Genomic DNA, 22627 nt, shown 5'->3' with positions numbered 1-22627 from the left:
GACTGTGACAGTTTCTCAGTCTTTCCTTGTTTTTGATGACTTTGATAGTTTTGAGGTCAGGTGTCTTGTAGGATGGCACTAAAGTGAGATTTATCTGACATGTTTCTCATGATTTGACCGGGGCTGTGGATTTGGGGGAGAATTAGCACAGAGTTAAAGTGCCACTTTGATCACATCCTGTGGAGAGTACCTGCTGTCAGCATGACTTATCCTGGGCGGAAGTCGTGATTGTCAGGTTTCCTCACTGCAGGTAGTACCCCCGTTCCCCAGTACCCCCGGCCCCCTTACTGTGCTGGTTGGAGGGACATCACCATGGGCAAGCAACACTTAACGGGTAGGGAGCTATGCTCCCTACTTGAGGAGAGAGTATTCTCAGAGGAAATGCTTCCAGTTTTTCCCCATTCAGTATGATGTTGGCTGTGGGTTTGTCATATATGGCTTTTATTAATTTAAATCTCTTCTCTGCCTGGTTTGTTGAGGGTTTTTATCATAAAGGGATGCTGGATTTTATCAAGTGAAAAGCTGATAACTTTTGAAATTAGAATAGTTCTTCTAAAATGGGAAGCAATGAAAGAGTGAGGAAAGAAAACCAGTGTTCCCCTAAGTGAAACATCCCCAAACAGTAAGATTCAGTATTGTCCAAAATGGAGAGAACTCCAGAAAGTGAAGGAAGCTGGGAAACAAGCCCACAGGGGCAAGCAGACATTCTCTGAGGCAGCAGAGAGGACTGAGGGGAAAGAGTTGCAAGGTTGGGGAGCCTTTGGGGGCTGCGGTGAGCTAATGGTGTGGAGGACACTGGCCGGACGCCCCTGGAGGTCCTGTCGAAAGACAGAGGGAAGACAACACGGAGATGAAGGTGGGGGGATAAGGGCACACCCCACCGTCCCGTCTGCGCAGTCACGGGAAGAATGTCTAGAAGAGGTGGAGCAGGACAGCCGTTGTCCTGGGATGTGTCAGCCACAGGCCAGTCTAAGCTTGGCCATCATCCCACGCAGATGCCCGTGAGAAGCTCCTCCTCACTGCTCCTCATCAAACCCAGCTCCAGCTTCTTCCTTGATGCACAGCCGGCGTTCCTAAGACCCTGGCTCCCTCCTGCCCTAGTGCCAAGTACACAGTGCCGCCCCCCACCTTCATAGCCTGCCCTCCCCTTTTCTGCCACTTCTGGTACTTTTTCTAAATATCCAGGCTGGAAATCCTCTGAGTCACAGAATGTCGGTGCAGCACTAAAATGCAAAGATTGTTCCCCCACCTTCCCTCCACCCCATGCATGGTTTTAGAATTTCTGCCATGTGGTCCAGCTCCCACGAAAGCCCATTCCATCTGGAGGCAGTTGCACGGCGGGACAGTTTCTCTTTATAAGGAAGAGAATCCTGCCTCCCAGCGGTCCTCGCTGCCTCTGCTTCCCCACCCAGGTCCCAGGTCCCAGGTCCCAGTTCATTACTTTCAGCCTAATGGAAGGAGGATTCGATGTCTGCCCCACGGCCAGCTCAGGCTCCCTGAGCGTCACTTCCCTAGCTTAAGTCCTCCAACTGTTCTGGACGTTCACACGTTTGCCCAGCCCTGCTGCACGCAGCGGAGTTCTTCCACTTCCTCCCACAAGTGTGGGCTTGCTAGAGCAGAAAGGAGCATTTCCCTGTTTTACACGCTGTTCCCTTGTTCCTGAAGCCCACATGTAGAGTGGGGACTGGCATGCCCTCTGGGGCCACTAAATCAATGGCTTACCTTCCTCAGTGGTATTCATTACCACTGGAAAGGCACATGTCTCTGCAGCACATGCACACACACACTTGCACACACAGGCACGCGTGAAGTTGTGGAGCAGGAGTGATGTCAGTATACGTGCCAGGGAGAAACTCTGCCAGCTTCGCCCTCGGAGAGTGGACGGTTCCACCTCCGGTGGACAGCAGGTGCCTGTGAGTGCAGGGAGAACCTTGCTTTATGTCTTAATACCCAGGTTATGTAAGCAGATTAAAGAAACCTTTGAAAAACTTTGCCCTAGAGAGCCTTTCAGTAAGTTGGATGGCATGAGTGAATTTCTTTCCTGAGAATGTCTTCTTTTTTTATGGGAGAGCAGATTATTTTTAAAGTCCATTTTCTTCAGAAAAGTGAAGAAGGTCAAGCAATAAATCCACAGCTGTGCAACCTACTTCAGTGCAAGCCTCCAGTCCAGAATGTGTTAGCCCCTGTCAAGCAAAACAGCATGTGACACCTCCATGTGTCCAAGGGAAGGGTGCACAGGCTGCCTGAGGATGGAGAGGAGGCGCCTCCCTGACCTGTGTTGATGACAAGGCAAAGGCGCTCATTCCTCTTCGTGCCTGTCTTGGCTTTGGGTCCTCTGCTCACTTACCCGGAATCCCCCCACCAGGTTATTGTTTAAGGTCTGGTTTCAATAATGTTTTCTTAATGAAATAGTCATAGATTATCACAGTGGGATGTGCTGTCTTACTGGTCCACTTAGGCACATGATTACCTGTGCCTCATGCTACCTGGAATACCTTGTGCATTTTCCTATAAACCCATAGCCTTATTTCAGAGTCCAGTGTAATAGATGTTGGATAAATGATTTAATAAACAAGGACTAGTTGGAATCATACATGTGACATTATGTTAGTGTAGTTGTTTATGGGTCTGTCTGCTCTGCAAATTTATGAGCTAATGAAGACAAGAATTGTCTTATTTACTGGACAGCTCCTGTGGGGATAGTAGGCTTTCAATGTATTTTATTAAATGAGCAAATAAATTAAAGGCCTTCAAAGATGGGACAGCCAGTGGCCCCTCCAAAGGATCAGGGAGGGAAAGGAATGAACTGGAAGAGAGAAGGATGTTACATTAGCACCACGAGGGGCAGCTTCCCTGCAGGACCCACTGTGCCAAGGCGTGACCCTTCAAGATACATGTAGCACAGTTCCAAAGTATCAATTTTGAGGGGTCATTCTTTGTCAATTAGATAAAAGAGCTCACTGTCAGTAAAACAAGCAAAAAGTGTTCAAAGAATGTTATTCTTAGAAATGTCACCTTCTATGTGAATTGATATTTTTGCTGTGGCTTTTTCAATTTTGCCAAAAAAAATACAAAATGAAATTTGTGATCATTTTCCCTCGACTTGCATTAGAACGTGCCTTCAGTGATGCTCTGTTGGGAGGTGCTCCACCTTCGTTGCTCTTTAGACAGCTGTACAGTGTTTTGTCACAGAGGCATAGAATCTGGAAGATGAAATTTATCTTTTTTCTTGGAATGCATTTCGTTTGAGGTTGCTCCATCTGGGGATGGGTTCCTCCAGAAACATACTTAGTGGCTTTAATGACTTTACAAATGTAGCCTTATTGTAAATATAAATTGTCTTTCATCAGTCTTGGATTTTACATACATATGAAGATTTAAAAGGACTATTATGATATTTAAGAGCAAAAAAAGGGAAGCCACAAAGAGAGGGAGAGAGCAAGAAAAGGCTTGGGTTCATTTTCCAGTTCTTCGTAAAAATGAAATGTAAGCTGCATAGACAGTGTGTCTCTAGCACAGGAAGGGTGCCTGGAGCATCACAGATGCTCAAAAGCATATAATAAAGGAGCTGACTCCAGCAAACCATGTGACTCCTCAGACCTCAGTTTCCTCATGTGTAAAATGAAGGTTTAGATGAGGCTGCATTCAAGATTCTTTCCCACTTTAAAAATCCAAAGCTTTATCATAATTTTAATGTCAATATGTGAGTTATCTTTAAGGCTTTCAAAATTATTTTTTTCTCTAATATGGTATTTACTGTCTCATAAATATCATGTTAGAGAGTAAAACAATGTTAATAAATGATTCTAATATAAAGATATATAAGAAGGGATGAAACAGTTATTACTGATGATTAAGTACACAAAAGAAGTAAAAAGATTTAAGGATGTTGGTCTAACCTGCTGAGATTTAAAGATCTCAGGAAGTCAGTATTAATCAATGTTGAGGTGCTGGACAAAATTTATTTCAACCAATTAGTGACTAAGCAATAGTGAAGCACCCCCAGCAGTGTCCACCCTGCTTGTGTGCTGCTGGGATGGTTTGCTTTGAATATCTGAGATGGGATGGACATTGAGAAACTAGCTCTTACTCACAGGATGGGAGCTACCAATGATTTAAACAACCCTCCCATCTGAGAGCTGTAGGAACTGGGTGTGCCAGACCTGGAAAAGAGAATACAAGGGAGGCTTGGTAGCTGCCTTCCAACACCCAAGAAGAGATATGGTGTTTCCACATTGCTGCAGGGAATAGAGATTGGATCTGCGAGTACAAGTGGGGTGACCGAGCCCATGCAAGGGAGGACGACAGCCCGTCAGGGTGAACTATGGGAACACCTTATCAGGCACAGACTCTAATCCTGGAGATGTCCCATGAGATCAGAGCCTTGATCAAATGATGCGTTTGATGGACAAAATCAGGTATTTCTTGCGTGAAGTTTATGAACAAAGACACTCAGCTTAGAATGAAACGGACAAGGTACTTTTATATAATGTCAGAATAATTCTGAATTAGGTCAGAGCTTAAGTCTTTTTTTTTTCCCCTCATAATTTTGTGGTATGATCCAATATGGCTTTACTCTCTAATATGGCTTTATTCTCTAATATGACTTTACTCTCTAACATGGCTTTACTCTTTAACATGGTTTTTACATGCATGAACCATCGGCTTTTATTTTCCATTAAAAAAATCTAAGTGGCTAAAATCGTTTTTGATGGTTGGTATTTTCCTGACTCTTGGTCCTTCAGCCTCGTGTCTCCCATTCCTCTTCAAAGGATATCGCCTCAGAACACTGGTTGTTTAAAGCGCTTCAAGCAAGAGGGTTTCCAGGTCAAACTCATTCTGAAAACACTGCATAATATAGCCAACCCTTGGAGAACCACAGCGCACATCAGAATATTAGACTCCAAGGAGCCCTGTCATTAATTACCTGAGAAACCTGAGTTGCTCTTTAGTCAGTGTTTTTCAAATTTATGTGACCTTGGAATTTCATTTGAATAACATTGAGAGCCACCCTTGGGAGCTGGGGCAGGCAGGTGTGAGCCCCTGGGCGTCTCTTCCTCCCAATTCCATGTGCTTAGACTGCAGCACAGGAAATTCCACAGCCTGCTTGGGGAGCATGCACTATCGTGATAGGCATGAGAGTGTCCTTGCTGGAAGCCAGGGCCTGTATTCCAAAGGCAAACGTCCAGGGGGCTGACTGTGGTCAGGGGAGGGAGGTGGAGAAGTGTGGTATTCCCAGATATACCACTTTCTCCCCTGTCCGGGACAGGTCAGTCCGGACAGGAGCAGCAGAGAACAGGAGGTAGCCAGGCAGGGAGGTTTGCAGAGCCCAGAGTTCGCCCACTCCTCTGTCAGCATGTGGAGGGCCTGGTTGTTTTGGGGAAACATTTCCTGTAATGGAATTGAGCATCTGAAGATGAGACACATTAACAATCTGTTTGAGAAACTCTTCTTTCAGCCATGCTCTCTCTAACTCTACCTTAACACTTTCTTTCACTAAGGACACATTTTTGTTATGGTAAGAACATTTAATATGAGATCTACCCTCTTAGATTTTTGAGTGTACAATACAGTGTTATCATCTGTAGGTATAATGCCATACAGCAGGTCTCTAGAACTTACCCAGAGCATATCAGTATAAACAAAAGCACAAGGAAACACAGGCAAGATGGCAAGAGAGAAAAAGAGGGCCAAAAAAGCTGTAAGACAAACAGAGCACAATGAGCAAAGTGGCAATAGTAAACCCTTCCCTATCAGTAATTACTTTAAATGTAAATGGTTTAAATTCTCCAGTCAAAAGACACAAGGTGGCTGAATGTATTCAGAAAAGCAAGATCCAGCAAGATGTTGTCTATAAGAGAGTCACTTTAAATTTAAGGACACACATAGGCTGAAAGAAAAGGATAGAAAAAGATATTCCATGCAAATGATAACTAAACTAGAAAAGGGTGGCTGTAGTTATATCAGACAAAATAGACCTTAAGTAAAAAAGGTCACAAGAGACACAGAAGGATGCTATATAATGATAAAAGGGTCAAGCCACCAAAAATATGTAACGATTATAAATATATATGCACCCAGCTTTAGAGCACTTGCATTGACAGAACTGGAGGGAGACACAGGCAGCAATACTTAGTAGTAGGAAACTTTAATACTCCATTTTCAATAATAGTTGGAACACCCAGGCAGAAAATCCGCGAAGAAACAGTAGACTTGAACAGCACTGAAGACCAAATGGACCTAGCAGACACACACAGATCAGCCACCCAGCAGCAACATTCTTCACAAAGGCACAGGAAACATTTTCCAAGATAGATCACTTATTAGGTCACCAGACCAGTTTTATCAAATGTAAGAGGATAGGAATCATACCAAGTGTCTTTTCTGACCACAGAGATGTGAAACTAGAAATCAGTTATGACATTTTCAGTATTGAAGTATTTTAATGCCCAACAGTTCAGTAAACTTCCGTCTCGTCTCTCCAGAGCAATTATTTGAGCCTTAGTCTTCTCTTCTATAACGAAGGGATCGTGCTGTCTAACCATATCCAGTTTGCCGTAAAAATTTCTAAAGAGGCATATATATCTCGTAACACAATGCTCAGAGTCGAATAGCGCCTAATGAAATTCTGGTGTGTTTTCTTTCTTTTTACCTCCTGCAGGGAGCCTCATTTTTAACTTTCTGTCAATGGAGAAAGTCTCATCTTTTTCCCACATCTCAGCCACTTGCCTTTTCCAGGCAGCAGCAGATCCCCTCAGCAGCTTTCCTCACTTGCTCTGGTTTTCCTTTTGCTCCGTGTTTGCTTTGCTGCTGTGTGGGACGGTACCTGGATGCAGGCCCTGGGAAGTTCCCAGCAACTTTTCTTCTCTCCTGCCACACCGTGACCTCTGACATGACCACATCTTTTTTTTTCTCTACAAGATACACAATTTTAAAATGATGTAAGCAGGATGTGACAGCTTTAAAAACAGATATGCAAGGGTGTGTCTTTTGTGCAGTGTCTGTTGCTATTCAAAGTGTGTGCTAGGAAAGGGGCCCAGGGTGACTGATTGAATATCAGATCAGCCCCAAAGCTCCTCTTAGAGTGACCTCACCAAGCACAGACTTTTCTGCATGGGACTGTCCTCTCTGGTCCTTTTCTTTCTCTTTTATGGTCACATTTTCCTGGTGCACAGATGCTCATTTTAGAAACAGAAAAATGAGTGCTGCCTAGTGAGAACTCTACTGAACAGTGTTGCAGAAATGGAAAGAAAAGTCTTTTGGATTTTAAAATGCCCACTAGACTTTTGTGGTTTCACAGTCAGCAAAACGTTTGGTACTAAAAACTAAAGTTAACTGATGGAATTATGTCCCCAGTGCCATTGTGATCATGGTCTGCCTGACTTTAAAAAAAAATGAAATCTGAATTGCTAAAATAGGCTCACTTAATCAGGATGATTTGTGCTTAAAGTTTTTCTCCTGAAATGTGGTATTCAACACTAAAAGGCCACTTGAATAGGCCTGAAAATATTGTAGAATATGGTTCCTCACAGGCTTGTCAGAAAGATCTTGCCTTCATTATTCCAGACTTCCTTTCCGAGAAAGATGCACGAGTACCTCTGTCGGTTTTCCAGTTAGGGCTGGCTAATTTCTTCCATGAATAGGAAATTCAGAGCAGCAAATAATAAGGCAGTCAGAGTGGTCATCACCACCAAGCTCCCACATAACCACGGCTGCTGCGCACCCAGTGCAGATGAGACCAAGGAGAGCAGGAGGATCCTGCTCAAGACTCACGGAGCAAATCCTTCTGAGCTCCAGGGACCACTGGAGAGCAGGCTGTCTGCAGACGGGGGCAGCGTTCCACTCTTCAGGTGCTCCTGACCGCTGAGCCACCAGGCCAGGCGAGGGAGAGCCCTGGCCCCTTCATGGCCTGCAGACTCCCCAGAGCATTGGGCTGGAGTTTCAAGCTTGCCCACCGCTCTGACAAGCCCCTGATGGAAGAGAATACTGAGTACTCTGTGGTTTCATTGAAGTAAAAATGTGCATGTGAACAAAAAATACGTGCACATAGAAAAGTCTAACCGGGTTTTGTTAGGACGATGACATTATAAGTGACTTGAAACTTCAACATTTGGTAGGTGGTTTTTTGTTTTCTGCTTTAGAATGTCATCACTAATTTTAAGTGCATTTTTCCAGCTAGAGGGGCAATGTGTGAATGCATTCTCACCGTAAAACGATAAAGTCAGACAACGTAGACACGGAGAGCCAACCAGGGCACCTCACTGCCCCTCACCACTCTCTCCCTCCCTAGAAATCACCCTTGCACTGTTGCTCTAGGGTATTTCCAGCGCATTTATTAAGGATAACCTATTTTAAGAATGTTAAGTAGGGCTCTTCCTGCTCTCCCATAGTCTCACCTGAGCCCAGAGCATAGTCCAGCAGTAGTGACAAGGACCCCACTTTTTCGAGAGGGGTGCTAGAGCCACCCTGCTCACGGCTGGCCAGGGTGGGGCTAATGCCTGCCTGTGAACTCAGCCCACCAGGCACCTCTAGCGTGTGGAGTGAAAGGCTGGGCACCAGCGGGGTGTGTGGACAGAACTCCCTCTGGATAGAGTGGCAGGGCTAGCATGGGGGGAGGTGCTCTCCTGCGTCACCCCCACCCGCCCCACCCCCACAGCTGCCACACTGGCCTGTGGGTCTGCTCTCTGCTGCTGCTGCAGGCCCTGGTGAGGGGGCTTTGAGAAAGCTGCCCTTGTGAAACTTCGGCATTTGGTGGGTGTTTTTTTTTTGTTTGTTTTTTAGCTTTAGCATTTTTCCAGCTAGAGAGGCAACATGTGAATGTATTCTCATCGTAAAACCATAAAGTCAGACAATGTAGACTTTAAGTGCAGAAAAGTCCAGAATGGCTCCTGAGCTCTGAGGAGTGCAGCTGGATTAAAGAGCGTGCGGAGGAGACCCCTGCCTCGAGGCTGCTGACGCCAGGTTGTCCTAGGAGGCGATGGGTCAAAGTGCCGTCGTGAGCCTGGAGCTGTGTTCTAGGACACCAGCCTCAGCAGTAGAGGGGTCTAGCACTCCTTGAGCAGGGCAGAGCCACGTCCTCAGAGAAGCACAGGAGAGAGAGCCTCCACAGTCTTCAGTGGACAGGTGCCTGAGCTGGCCTCCACCCTGGCCTGCCATGGGGAGGTGGCCACAGAGGCCGGTGTGGGCTGGCCATGTTGAGGAGATGGGAGATCACGCTGAACGGCCAAATGGAAGAGACGTGGGCTGTGTAGTCAATGAACTCAACACACCCTGGGCTGCCTCTGAAGGTGATTAAACAGGGAAAATAATGAATACTGTGAGTTAGCTCAGCTTTACAGAAAAATCTCAGTAAGTATGAAGTATTGAGGCGAGGCCAGGCATGAGGTGGGAAGACAGGATGGAGCGAAGGAAGGAGCGTAGGGGTGGCAGGAGGGAGGGAGGGAAGAAGAGAGGGTGCAGAATGGGTTCCCAGACACAGAGGCAGACGAGCCAGCACCACTGAGAGGGGCACCCAGCTGCCCGTGCACACAGCACCGTGGGCGGAACCGCAGCGAGGCCTGGAGAAACTATTTAAAAAATGGAAAAAGCCTGGACATACTGACAGCAGCAGAAATTCTGGGATTTCGTGGGTGACAGATGACAGAGGCTGAAGAGCAAATTATGACCTCAGGGCCAAAACTCAGTGCTGGAGCCAGAGCAGTCCCCAAGAAGGGTGAGGAGGTATCCCCGCTCCCTCTGCGGAAAAGCTTCTGTGCTGGACACTGTTATGGGCTGAACCGTGTCCCTGGAGAATCCTTGCCCCCAGCGCCCCAGAGTGTGACTGTGTTTGCAGACAGGGACTCCATGAGGTGGCCAGTTACAGTGAGGTCACAGCCTGGCCACATCCTTATCAGAGGAGGAGACCAGGACCCCTACACTCACGGAGGAAAACACTGTGAAGACACAGGGAGAAGATGGCCAAGGAAAGAGTCCTCAGGGGCACCAGCCCTGCCCTGGCCTAATCTCAGACTTCCGGCCTCTAGAAAAGAGAACAGGCTGGGCGCGGTGGCTCACGCCTGTAATCCCAGCACTTTGGGAGGCCGAAGTGGGCGGATGACAAGGTCAGGAGACAGAGACCGTCCTGGCCAACATGGTGAAACCCCATCTCTACTAAAAATATCAAAAAATTAGTGAGGCGTGGTGGACGCCTGTAGTCCCACTACTTCGGAGGCTGAGTCAGGAGAATCACTTGAACCCAGGAGGTGGAGACTACACTGAGCCGAGATCGTGCTACTGCACTCCAGCCTGGGCGACAGAGCGAGACTCCATTTCAAAAAAAAACAACTGAGGGAGAACAGATTTCTGATGGCAAGCCCGGCCTGTGGAGCTTCGTCCCGGCAGCCTGAGCTAGTGGGTGCCGGCCCTCAGACTAAAGCAAACTAGCCGAGAGACCCAGGCAAGCCTGAGCCCTCTCAGAATTCCACCTGTCCACTGGGTGTGCTGATGCCAGTTACAGAAGTCAGGGTGGGCAGTTGAGAGGGTCCTGTGTGTGGATCGTGTCACAGTGACAAGGTGCTGTGAGGGAGAGGAGGGCTCCCGATGGGTCTGAGTGCTTGCATCCGTTCTGGGTGAAATGACACTGTTTGGTGACACTAGGTGACGCTCCTTCTCTGCATTGGTGCCATCCCGGAGACATCAGTGGCTCTCACTTGGGAGCACGGCAAAACCACCCACTGTGATCTTTCTCCAGTCTGGGCTTCTCAAGCAAAGTCTGCTTTTTGTGGAATTCACCCCTTGACAAGGCAGATTTGCTTCTGAAACACGGCCAGGTGTCTCAGCGCCCAGATTGAGATTCTCAGCATCTTACCTGACACTGACTCACTCTACACAATCTGTCACAAAGGAACGAAGGCTTGTGTTTCCATGAAGCCTTGCAGTGATGTCTGTAATGCTTGGAGTTGACCAGACACTTCCGTGGTTTGTGTTTTTTCAGAATTCGGTGATCAGGGCTGATGTTTTGCAAACATGTTCAGCTATTTTCAAAAACAAAGTTGATAAAGTTCAAGAAAGTTAAGTAGTTTTCCCAAAATATGTTCCGCGTTTCTTTTTGTTTGTTTTGTAAAATAAAATGTGTTCAGAAGAGAAGCCAAGAGAATTCTTCCACTTTCTTGAAATGTCCAAGTCCGCTCTAGAATTTTGGGAGCTGCCTTGCGCACGGATGCAGTTTTTGTGTTTAATTTTCACTCTGTTGTGGGATCCTTGCTGTGGCTCTTTCTGAGTAGCCTCTTCCTACATGTATGGCCAGGGAAGAGATAATGTCATGATCCTATTACTATTACGGCTATGATTCACTAGATTTTCAGAGTTACTATTATGATTAACACATGCTAGGCTCTTACTGCTAAACTTTAAGCCTTTTAGAACCAAAAGTGTAACACTTGCAGGGGCTTCCCTAAGCGACGAAGCACACTGAACCGTGGCTGCAGCGGACGCATTATCCATGCCAAACGGCGTCTGTCAGTACTTGTAAGCTGGGCTAAGAGCCTGTGGAGGGGCAGGTGCATTGGAGGAGGCACACAGTGAGGGACGCTCTCCTCTTCTCATGACTGCTGCTGTATCTGTGCAGACCCTCCTTGTCCACACGTCCCACACCTCACCGACTACAGAAGAAACACCTCTTCTTCCCTTTCCCTTCCTTAGACAACAGTTTGCCTTATTTTCCAACAAGACTTCTCAAGCTCTCCTTGGCCTTAAGTGAGGGCCTCCAGGAGCCTGTGGGAAGGTGGCATCTCTGGGAAATCTCCAGAGAAGAAAAGTTGGAAGATGAAATAAGTAGAGGAAACATCCAGGGATTTAGATGTGGCCCAGCACACAGCATTGGAAGACCAACCGTCTAATATACAGATGAGAAAACAGAGGCTCCAGATACCCATTAAACATTTGAGAAAATCTTAAGCAGGTCTCAAATAAAATTGCACACAGTGGAGGATGTCTCAAAGAGGCATGCATTCACATAATTCAGGCTAAAACTAACTTTCTGATTTATAGAAATAAAAGGTAGTGAGCTTTGTGGAAATGTAAAGCTGCTAAGGCCGTGTTCTCATGAGCGATGAGTCCACCGGATTTCCGATGCCGTCACTCATTTCTCTTTGTATTTCAGATTGGGCTTCCCAATGATGGTTGTGTCCTGCACCATTGGGATGTGTTATCTCCTTGTGGCTCATGTGGTGCTGGGATGGAATGAATAGATATCCACCTGTCGCTCGAAGACCAAGGGGAAATTCATCCAGCACAACCCATCAGTCATAAAACTACCCTGACACCACTCTGCTCATAGTGGAGATGCTGCAGAGACACAGTGGAACAGACCGTGACGCTAACACTGATTCCGGTGGGTGCTGCAGTCCCCTGCCGCCTCGGTGTGTCCTTTCTCCCCAAGGACAAAATGTAGAACACACGAGGTAATTTGCTCTAGATTCCCCTCCAGAAAACTACACATGCTTCAGAACCCTTCTTACGATACACAAGAAAAGACGCGCATCCAACCCAAATTGCTTGTTCCGTTTAATTGTTGTTTCTCCTGAGGATAAGCACAGTTTGGTTTTTCTTGTAATCACTTTTCATGTTAAAGTAATCAGGATTCGAATTGTATGCTCTCTGCAGATAGACTTTCTGGGAAAAGGTTTACTGCTCAAAAGGAAAACATTTTATATATTAAAATAAACTGTTCATTGACAAAAGGCTTGGAGTAGTTTACATTATGTAAAATTGCATTTTATCCATTTATAGTTTTCTCTGCCGTTTTAAAGTTATTAATTAGAAGTCCAGAAATTTGACTTGCAGAAGATGATAGGTGTGTTTTAAAGGATATTTTACGTATTTAACAGCCTAGTGTAATGATTCTCTGTTTTGCAAGTGGTGCATGCTGTTTCCATCAGTGACACGGACGTGAGTGCTGTCGACACCCTCTCCCTGCAGGACACGGTGGCCCAGTCAGTGTTTATTAAATGCAGTTCTTTGGTGAAGCATTCCTTGTGAGGCAAGGGTAATGAGAACAGAGATCAAGGCGGGTCCCTGTGCCTCCTCTGAGGTCTCCTCCACTCTGCCTTGTCAGTACCGTGGTTATGCCCCAGAGGAGGAAGCTCTTCTTCAGTTCCTGATGTTCTGTGCGTGACACCTTGCAATGAACATGTTGGGGGACACTGCTCCGAAGTGATTGTGTGTCAAGCGTCTGACTTCAAAAGGTCCAGGATGCTCAGGGCACTGAGAACTGCAATGCAGGAGACCGTTCTGGTCCTGTTTCTGTCTCGGGCGCCCTGAGGATGGGTGTCCGTGTCGACTGTGGAGAGTCTATATTGTAGCATGACAACCTGGTTCCTCCTTGAAGGGCTGGGAGTGTTCATGATAGTATGCTCTTTCAATTCCTTGACAGCAAAGCTGATGGGCAAACCTATTTTTATTTTAAAATGTGGTATTGGACAACGTCACACAGAAGCCTCCAGACATGTGCAGCTGACCGGATGCCCTGGAGGAGCCCCTGCCACGGTCTGTCCATGGAAGGTTCCTCCCGCTGCTCCCGGGCTGCCCGCACTTTGCTTGGTCTCAGTGGACCTGCATGTCCCGAGCCAGTCACTGGAAGGTGTCGTTTCCTCTTCCGCCCCATGCCTGGATGCCTGGAGGTGCGCTGGTCTCCCACGTGTCCAGCTGCTTCCGGCTCTGCTCACGTCTGCTCTTCCATCCTTCCACGTGTCATCCCTGCAACTCTCAGGCCCGTCTCCCACCCACTGACTTCCTTGTTGGTGCCTCTCTCTGCTCCTCAGTCTTCGCTTCTCATTCTGCGGGCTCATTTCTCCCTCTGGATTGCACCCCAGCTTCCCTGAGGTTCCCACTCATGCCCCACCACCTTCCTGCACTCCCCTCCAGGACCTGTGACACCAACCCCAGGACCTGCCTGGGGTCCTTCCTCTCTGGTCTGTCTCTGACCCTCCAGCACTTCCCGTCATGTGCCCCAGGCTACCCTCTAAAACAAACCTTGCCCCTACTGGAACCGCTCGTTCAGTGGCCCGCAACATTTGACTGACGTCGGCCGCCACCTCCCTCCTCACTTAGTTGTTTGTTTATGCTCTGAGATTTAACGCTCAACCAGCAAACTGGCTCCATGCTACCTTTACTGTTCGCGAACGCTGCTGATGTGAATCATCCCACGGGGATGGCTGGTTTTATTTTAAGATGAAGATCTCAAGCATCAGAGAGGCCCTTGGCACCGCCTGGCTCTTTGATTCCATTCCCTAGCGCAGCAGCCAGAAACCTGGCAGGAACAGGTGGCTGCTCACGTCGGGGAAGTGCATGTGGCTGCAGCCAGGGGTGGTGTGATTCTTCAGAGCCAGTGCAAGGAAGCAGCTGTGGGCCTCTGAGGGGGCGGGGAGGGGCAGTGACCAGGACCTGGAGATGTGGGGAGCTGTGTCCAGAGGGATTGGATGGGAACCGGGTCTTCTGCTAGAGCTGTTCCAGCATGAGATACTCAGTGGCCGGGGGGTTGGGGGCCAGAGGTGGGCATGGGAATCATCCTGAGTTGATGCCTTTCTTCCTGTGGCTTCCCTCTGGGCATGGACTGAACTAGTTGGAAGCCAGAGGGCAGGAGGAGCAGATGGAAGACACTCAGCTTTAGGTGCCATTTTGCTACTCCACAGATGACAAGTCCACTTCTGGATAAAAAAGACACTAAAAGTGCCATGAGCTTTTCTACCCAAGAGGCCGTGCAAGCTTGCCCAAACTCCCTCCTGACGCTGTCTCAGAATTATCAGGTGCCTATTAAACCCCGTGTCATTATGATACAAAAAGACAGCCCTGAAGGAACCAGCTGTGCCTTTGCTAGAAATGTTGGACTGCCACAGGCAGTTGTCCTTGCTAGAGCCTGAGACGTCATGTGCATAAAGTCCTAATGTCACAGGGACTGTGAGGACACACTTTTACAGTCCGAATCCACTGTGAAAATCCAGATGAAGGATCTGCTTGTCCTTCCAGACCTCCCTGAGCTCACCTGAGGGGCTGTCCCTTACCTGTGACACACAGCCCCACTCAGCGCGGCAGTGGCAGAGTCCATGGGAACCTGAGCTGCTTCCTCCGGCAACACATGTGCCTTCCAGATCTGCTGGGGCCAGTCTTGTAAATGCAACGTACTCCATCACCATGCGCATCTGACTTGATGGCCCGGTGGATCAGAGAGCACTTGGCTTGTGATACACTGCTCAATTTCCGTAGTCACTCTGTTTCTCCCAATCCGATCTTCAACCTGTGCCAAGGCCCTGTGGCAGCCTGGAGCTGCTTTTATACAGAAGACCAGTATTCCAGTCAGAACAGGAAAGCAGAGACTTCATTCAGATCCTGAGGTTTGCACTCCACTCTCCCAGCAAGGCCTGCCAGCGTCTCCCTACGGCGTCTGTGTCTGCCCTTGGGATGCCTGCAGCCATGCTGTGCTGTTTCACAAGGCCCAAGTGGCAGGGCAGCCAGCATGGCAATCTGGACCTGTGAGCTGCGTCTGAAGGAGACTTTCTACTTCTCTATCCAGGATGTATTGATATCTTGTAAGAGCCCTGGAGACACTGATGGGTTTTGAGCGATGAATCTCGAGATAAATACACATCAGTTTGTGAGCCAACTCATTAAGGTGCGGTCCCTAGACGGCTTCAAGTGGAGAAAAGAGGGTTGGGCTTGTGGGTTAGAGGGAGGTAGAATGAGTCTTCCCACTTGACTCGTGGTCAGGATTGTCTTTGCTAATGCCATTGCTTGCAAATAAATTTTAGGATAAGCTTGCTTTTGCCCATTTTACAACAAACTTGATCTGATGTGATAGAAATCACATTGAACCTACAATTGAACTTGGGAAGAACTGACAATTTTCCTATGTTGAATTTTCCATCCCTTGGACATGATATGTCTCTCCGTTTATTTAGGTGTCTTTTGTTTTCTTTCATCAACATCTCACAGTTTTCAGCATACATAACCTGGACAGTTTTGTTAGATTTATAATTCAGTATTTAATGTATTTTGAAATGAAAGGTACTGTGTTTTAAATTTCAGTTTCCACATGCACATAGTTAACATGTAGAAATGTGATTGATTTGTGTGTGTAGATCCTGTGTACTATGACCTTGCTGAGTTCACTTGTTATAGAATTTTAAAAAATTCCTTGGTATTTTTTAATGTAGATCATTATGTCATCTATTCATAGGGCCACCTTCACTTCTCCCTCCCCAATCTTTATGCCTTTAATATATATTTTCGCCTTATTCTGGTGGCTGGAACACATGAGAAGGACCTCAGTCATTTACTAAACGAGATCTACTTGCAACAACTTCTTTCCATTTTTCTTCATTTTAGAAGAGTTTCATTTCGCCTTCATTCTTGAAGGAAGTCTTGCTAGATATAGGATTCTTAGTCGACAGTTCTTTCTTTTCAGACCTTGAAAAGTGCTCTGTTACTCCTTGTGCCCATGTGGTTGCTGATGAGGAATGTACTGTCATTCAAATTGATTTTCCCCTGTAGATAAGTTGTCATTTCTCTCTTGCTGCTTTCAGGAATTTCTTTTTATTTAACTTCAGGGATTTGATTATGTTGTGGCTTAGTATGAATTTCTTTGAATTTATTGTTTTTGAGGTTTTTTCACCTTTGTGAACTTTAGATTTCTTTTACCAAAATTGGGAAGTTTTCAGTTAATAAGTATTCATATATTCCTTCAGCCCCATTCTCTTTCTCTCCTTCTACAACTCCAGTGATATAAATGTTGAATTACAGTCTTTAAGGCTCTGTTCATTTTTTTTTCAGCATTTTCTCTGTGTGTTCATATTGGGTGAATTTTATTGATCTGACCTCAAGTTCATTAATTCTGTACTCTGTCATCTCCACGCTACTGTGAAACCCATTCAGCATGTATTTTTATTTTATCATTATTGTATTTTTCAGTTTTCATTTGGTGTATTTATTGCTTATTCATTGCCTATTGAATCATGTTGGTGACACAGGCTTTAGAATTCTTGTCATATAATTTGGACAACTGACTTCTCCCGGTGTTGGCATCAGGTGATGGTGTGTGTGTTTTTATCCAAGTTCTGATTTTCTAGTTCATTGCATGACAGATGATCTATAATAATATACTGGAAAAACTGGCTAAGGAGATTATGGATTATATATGAAAGCTGTATTTTAGCTAGCAGTCACGCTTTTTAGGTTTGGTACAAAGGTCCTGGTGTACTTTGAGCTGCAGCTTCAGTGACTGTCTCGCGTTGGGAGCTGATACCATGCGGTTTTGGTCTGCTTGCTTTCTCATTGGTGTTGATGCTTGCACTGCTCCCTGCTGAATCTGCTTGAAGATGTGGAGAAAATACTCCAGGTCAGGCCACCTGGTGTCTCTAGGAGGAGGGGATCTTCTGACTTGCTCATTTGTTTTGAGGTTCTCCCCAGACTGTGGAGCCGACCATGAGCATTTCCAAGCCCAGGTGGTTTGGGAGCAGGATATTCCCCGTAGGTGCCTCCTGGCCTCGGTGTCTCTGGGCTGGGGAGGGCTTCATTAAGCTTGATGGGGAAGAGGAACACTTACCATGAGTGGGGATTCAGGTTGATCTCCCCAGTTAATTCTTCTGGGCTCACCTGGTATTGTAGGTGGGACTCATGTTCAGCTTGAAGGAAGAGAGAGCCCATCTGGGCTGTCTTCTGGGTCGGGACTCCTTTCCTGTAACATAAGGGGTACATTTTGGGGTAAAATACTTTGGGTTCTTCTAGGGCCTGCTGTCTGTCATGTGGTGCTATAGTCAGGTTGGAATTTGGCCTGTTACTGCTGCAAAGAGTCTGTTCTGTTAGACTTTGTGGTCAGTTGTGCCGCCTCAACGAGTTTTCCAGGTGTCCTTGGAATACCCTTGACCAAGAGAGGGGTCCATCAGTCAGCTGCGTGGGGAGGGGCGGAACTTTATTTTTTGTTGACATTACCTAATCAACGGCTAGGAACAGTTTTAATTTTATCTAATCAGTTGTAAGTCCAACAGTAGGAGGTCAGAGGGTCTGCGTTTAGCTTTGTTGGCGGCATATACATGGGGCCCGAGTAATCCTGTCTCAACAGCAACATTCAAATGAAATTCATCCAGCAGCTGAGAATAGTTGAATGTGGAATGTAAATCTTTACTGGCATTTTAACAGAGAAACCTGAAGGGACGATGCGAAACCATAGCACAACTTGTGAAGAGCAAATCCTTTTTCTCCGCCTCTTGCCCGTCGCCGCCCCTGCTGGCCAGACCCCTGGCTTTCCCTCCCTCTCATGCCCACTGTTCCCCATCCAGCCCCGCCTCTTGCTTTCCGCATCCCTGCCTGCCCTCACGGTCAGTGTCAAGTTCCCACCATCCTGCTTTTGCTTGCTTTAAATTCATGAATTTATCGACATTTAAAAGACCACCACCTCCCTCCGTGGCCCCACCAGGCCTCAGACACCTAGGCTGAGGGTGCGGAGGGGCTGACACCCCAGATAGTAGTCATTGTCGTTATGTCTTTGCTCCTGTTGCCTGCCCGTCTTGGGGCTGAGGATGCTACAGGTGCAGGTGTTGCAGCAGGAGAGGCTGGGCCAGCTGCGGGCACTGCCCGGGCTGACCTTCAGTCTTTCTCTCACTGCCTTATGGACCCTGCAGTATAGGAAAGGGGTGAGAGGTTTCCTGGGGGGATGGGGGTCACAGGGACGCATTTGTGGCCAGGGAGCAGCTGGTAAACAATCAAAAGCAGAGACACGGTGGCCAGGTGTGAAGGTGAAAGGCAGGTGCTTAGGACCTGACTGCAGGAGGGAAGCCGGCTGGCTCAGAGAAGGGGTCCCCGTGAAGGAGGCTGCCGAGAACTAAGGGCCGCCAGCTTCCCTGGCTGCACAAGCCGATGGATGCATTTGCTGCCAGCTATCCTGACATAATCTGTCCCTGAAGAGAAGGATATTTGATTGAAACCACTTGACGTTGGATGGTGGGCTCCTGGTCTAAGGGCAGCAGGCATCCTGTTGCTGAATTCACGGATTCATGGCCTCCCGGGGCCCCACCATGTTTCCAGACCTGAAACGTGGGCAGGTCGTGTATGACACGGACAGAGGTGTGTTAGCGTGTCCCTGATGTGTTGCTATTCCTCTGGAATAAGTTTATTGGGCAGACAGAGGAGAGTAGAAGCAAAATTCCACCAGAAGACCCCTGGGCGGCCTCTGCCTGGTGTTCACTAAGCCAGACACGGGACCCTTGACACCTGTGCTGTTTCGTTGCACTGTAGTTGATGTCCCTCCCGGGTGCCTGAAAGCGACAGGAGCGAAGCCTGTCCTCACCCCTTTCTCAGGAGTGTGGTGGAATGTCTCTGTCCTCTGGCTCCCTCTGCAGCCATGGGCCAGGCAGCCCTTGCAGACGTGTGGCTGTGCTCACCAGGACATGCCATCCGGATTTCCTCTTGCTGGTGAGTGGCGGCTGCACTGGGTGCTGGGCAGCCAAGTTCCCCGCAGACGCCGTTTGATAAAGTGCCACTGCGAGCCAGGGTGTCAGGGTGCTCCCTTCCCAAGCATGTGGGTGCCAAGAGGCAAGATGTGCTGTGCAGAGAGGGAGCAGGACCGCAGAGGCAGCCGTCGGAGCCTGGCAGGATGTCCATTCAGATAGCATTTTACGCCACAGATGAATTAAAAGCAAGCTTCCTGATTAAGTGCCTGATCGAGTACACGGCCTCCTGAGGTGTGTACAGAAGAAACAGAAGACGACTGTTGGCCTCCAGGGGCTTTCATTAAGCATTCCATATTTCATCCTTTTCTCCCGCTTCCTTCACGCCCCGAGGCTCGGCCACGTGTGCTGCTTCCAGACTCCTCAGAGGCCTTACGGATGGCGAGCCCTTCCACAAACTGTGCAGACTGATGCATCGTTTCGGATTCTATTATACCTAAAAAGAGAGTTTTAGAGGCCCGAGGGATTCTTTTAGTGACAAAGCCAGATGACAGCCGGTTAGGTTCCAGCTGTCCCCGTTTTGCTCTTCGGCTCATCCTCTCCTGGTGGTTTGCCCAGCTTGCTTCTGCAGACAGCGTGCAGAGAGCTTTAAGGGAACGTGGCCCGGTGCTGCTTCCTTTATTGCCTGCGAACCTTACCGGCCTCAGCTCTGCCATCGCACTTCAGTCTTCTGCCTGAGATGGGACTCGGGGTGGGAGGTGATTGGCTCTGGTCCCCTTCCCACGGGGCCCTCCCTTGACCTACACACAGTTGGTCTGGGCTGATCTGACCTTTGACAAAGTGTTGAAGACCGACCTTTCCCAAGAGTGTCGTCTGCTTCAAGGCTCTGTAGCTGCTTTGCAGAGCATCAACCTCATGCTTTAGAGCAGTGGAGAATGTTTAACTTGCAGTCTGCAGCCAGGGAGGCCCCATTAGTGTTACCAGTGCCCTTCCTACCATCAAGGGGTGGCCAGAAGGCAGGGCGTGTGTGCCCTCCTCCTGCCTTGCCCAGACCTGGCACAGTGCTCTTTGATCTTTTCCTAGAGCACATGGAGCATGTGTTAGTGAAATGAACACATCACCTGCCTCCAAGCAAAGGCATAGCTTCCACCGTTCAGATGAGTCTGCAACGTGTATTTCCAAAAACCGTCGTTTTCAGCAAAAGAAAATGTCAAGAGGAGGATGTTTAAATCCTTATCTAAATGTCCAGTCCTTGGAGAAGTAGCTTGGTTAAGTTTCTGCTGTTGTAGTGCTGAATTGTTTTGCAGGACGATTAATGTTAATCACATGACAATAATGAGCAGTAGGCTGTCTGAAACCATTTGTATGACACATTTGAATAAAAGTGATTTGAAACAATTCTTAGTCGAGACGTGGGTCCCATCGCCGCGGAAGTCTGTCCTGCAGACCCTGACTCAACCGTGGATGAATGAATGCACTCTCACACCACTACAGTGATTCATGCAGGTTAGGGATGGCCACTGGCTGCTTTCAGAGGGGGAAATGCAACCAATCGACCCAGACCCTCTGTCTCTCTACACTTTTATTCCTAACAGGTTCTAAGCTAATACACTTGTGGATAATTCACACGGCTAAGAGAATGGCTTTATGACTGATAAGAGCTTTAGGTTCCAGGGCCCAGAGAAAATGCTGTGAACAGGTTAATTCCCTTTGACCACCCAGCACAAGATTAACATGAGTAAACAGAGTGGAGACAAATGGCTATGGGTAAGGCCTTTGATCATCTCTCTCCCCCTAACCTAATGCACTGGCCGGCCACCTTTGGCCTGCCCCAGTACAACCTTTTGGCCTTCCAAAAGGCTTGAGACTAATCTGTAACTTCCCCTAATATATCTTTAACATTTTTTGTAATATTTTGCCAATCACCTGAGTGAATCTCCACACATAGAGGCATTGTCACACTTTCCCTGAGCTCTGCGCTCCTGGAAATGTCAGGGTTGAGAGGCCTGCTGTCCTCTCCCTTATCTGTTTGTTCCCCAGGAAATGGCTTACTGCCAAGATCCACCCTTCCCCATGTGACTTAGATAAAACTCTGGAATGCCTCTTGTTTATGTGGGTGAAGGCCAGGCACAGACTCTCATAAACAGTTAACTAGACTTTGTCCTTACTCACCAATCTGGGCAAAGATTCGCTAACTTGACTTGGCCAACTGTACTTGGGGCTCTGCCCTGCCACCTGCAGACCCCTCCTTTCAACGCCCGCTGAGAACGTTTTCTGCTCGACCGTGAGGTCACGACACCAGCCCACTCTTCTTACCATACCCGGTTCTTTACAGCTATGCCCCCCCTCCCTATAAAAGAGAATCCCTTTCTTTCTGGCCTTTGAGACGCTTTCAGGTCTGATGGTCAAAGCCCCCCCAAGCAGCAGTCCCTCCCCCAATGGCAGGGTTCCTTTTGGATGCAGTCTCTCCTTGCCTGAGTCTGTATTTAATCTGACAATCGGAATCTTCTGTGTGTGTCAGGGATGTGCTTCTCAGACATCTTCATTTGGAAGGGTCCAGCTGGTGAAGTCCTAAGTATATTTTCCATGATCTAAGACAGAGACATCTTGTCTTGGTGAGGGTTAGAGGCCTCAGCCGCAAACAGGCCTGAGATAAGAGCTGCGCTGTACACAGGGCTGTGCTGGGAAGCCTCGCTGCCCACGCCCTGCTGTTACCCACAGCTCTGGAAATGCCACTGGGCCTTTGGCTTCCTCCACTGCTACTTACTGTTATCAGACTCAGCGACGGAGCACCAAGGCGCCCTGCAGGTCTGCTTCTCTGGGCTTCAGGCGGGACAGATGAGGAGACATAGGACTCATTTCAGGAGCTGCAGACCCGCGGGACAAGAATGGGAGCTTCTCAGATCTGCTGACTGTGCAGGGACAGAGACAGAGTGGGGTGCACCCTGGGCTCAGATGACCCAGCCTCTGCCTGTGCCCGGCTCTGCTGGCACATGGGGAGCAGAGGTCACTGCTTCTTCAGGCAGGATCTGAATTCATCTGCTGCTTCCAGTCAACAGGATTAATATTTAATAAGCACTTGCTCACCTGCTGTACTCCCCGTGAGGTCCTTAGAAAGCAAGGACCATGTACAACTCAGTCCTGGGTTTCCAGCACATGGCAAAATGCCCATACATACTTGCACTGCATGTATTTTTGTTGACTAAATTGAT

The 22627-nt window shown here is 47.8% G+C and overlaps 1 protein-coding gene across 1 annotated transcript in view; it reads left to right on the top strand.

Annotated features, from left to right (window-relative positions):
• Positions 1–12861, top strand: part of OCA2 (OCA2 melanosomal transmembrane protein) — a 224809-nt gene extending 211948 nt beyond the window's left edge. The window contains exon 24 of the mRNA XM_032259976.1: positions 12140–12861. Within this exon, the coding sequence (XP_032115867.1) occupies positions 12140–12227 (88 nt within the window). The 3' untranslated portion in view covers positions 12228–12861. The remainder of the gene's footprint in view (positions 1–12139) is intronic.
• The last annotated feature ends 9766 nt before the right edge of the window (positions 12862–22627 follow it).

The sequence above is a fragment of the Sapajus apella genome, unplaced genomic scaffold, assembly GCF_009761245.1.
Source record: "Sapajus apella isolate SASKATOON/1434 unplaced genomic scaffold, GSC_monkey_1.0 scaffold113, whole genome shotgun sequence".
Taxonomy (NCBI): Eukaryota; Metazoa; Chordata; class Mammalia; order Primates; family Cebidae; genus Sapajus; species Sapajus apella.
The sequence above is the reverse complement of the archived record's forward strand: the minus strand, read 5'-3'. Positions and strand labels throughout refer to the sequence as shown.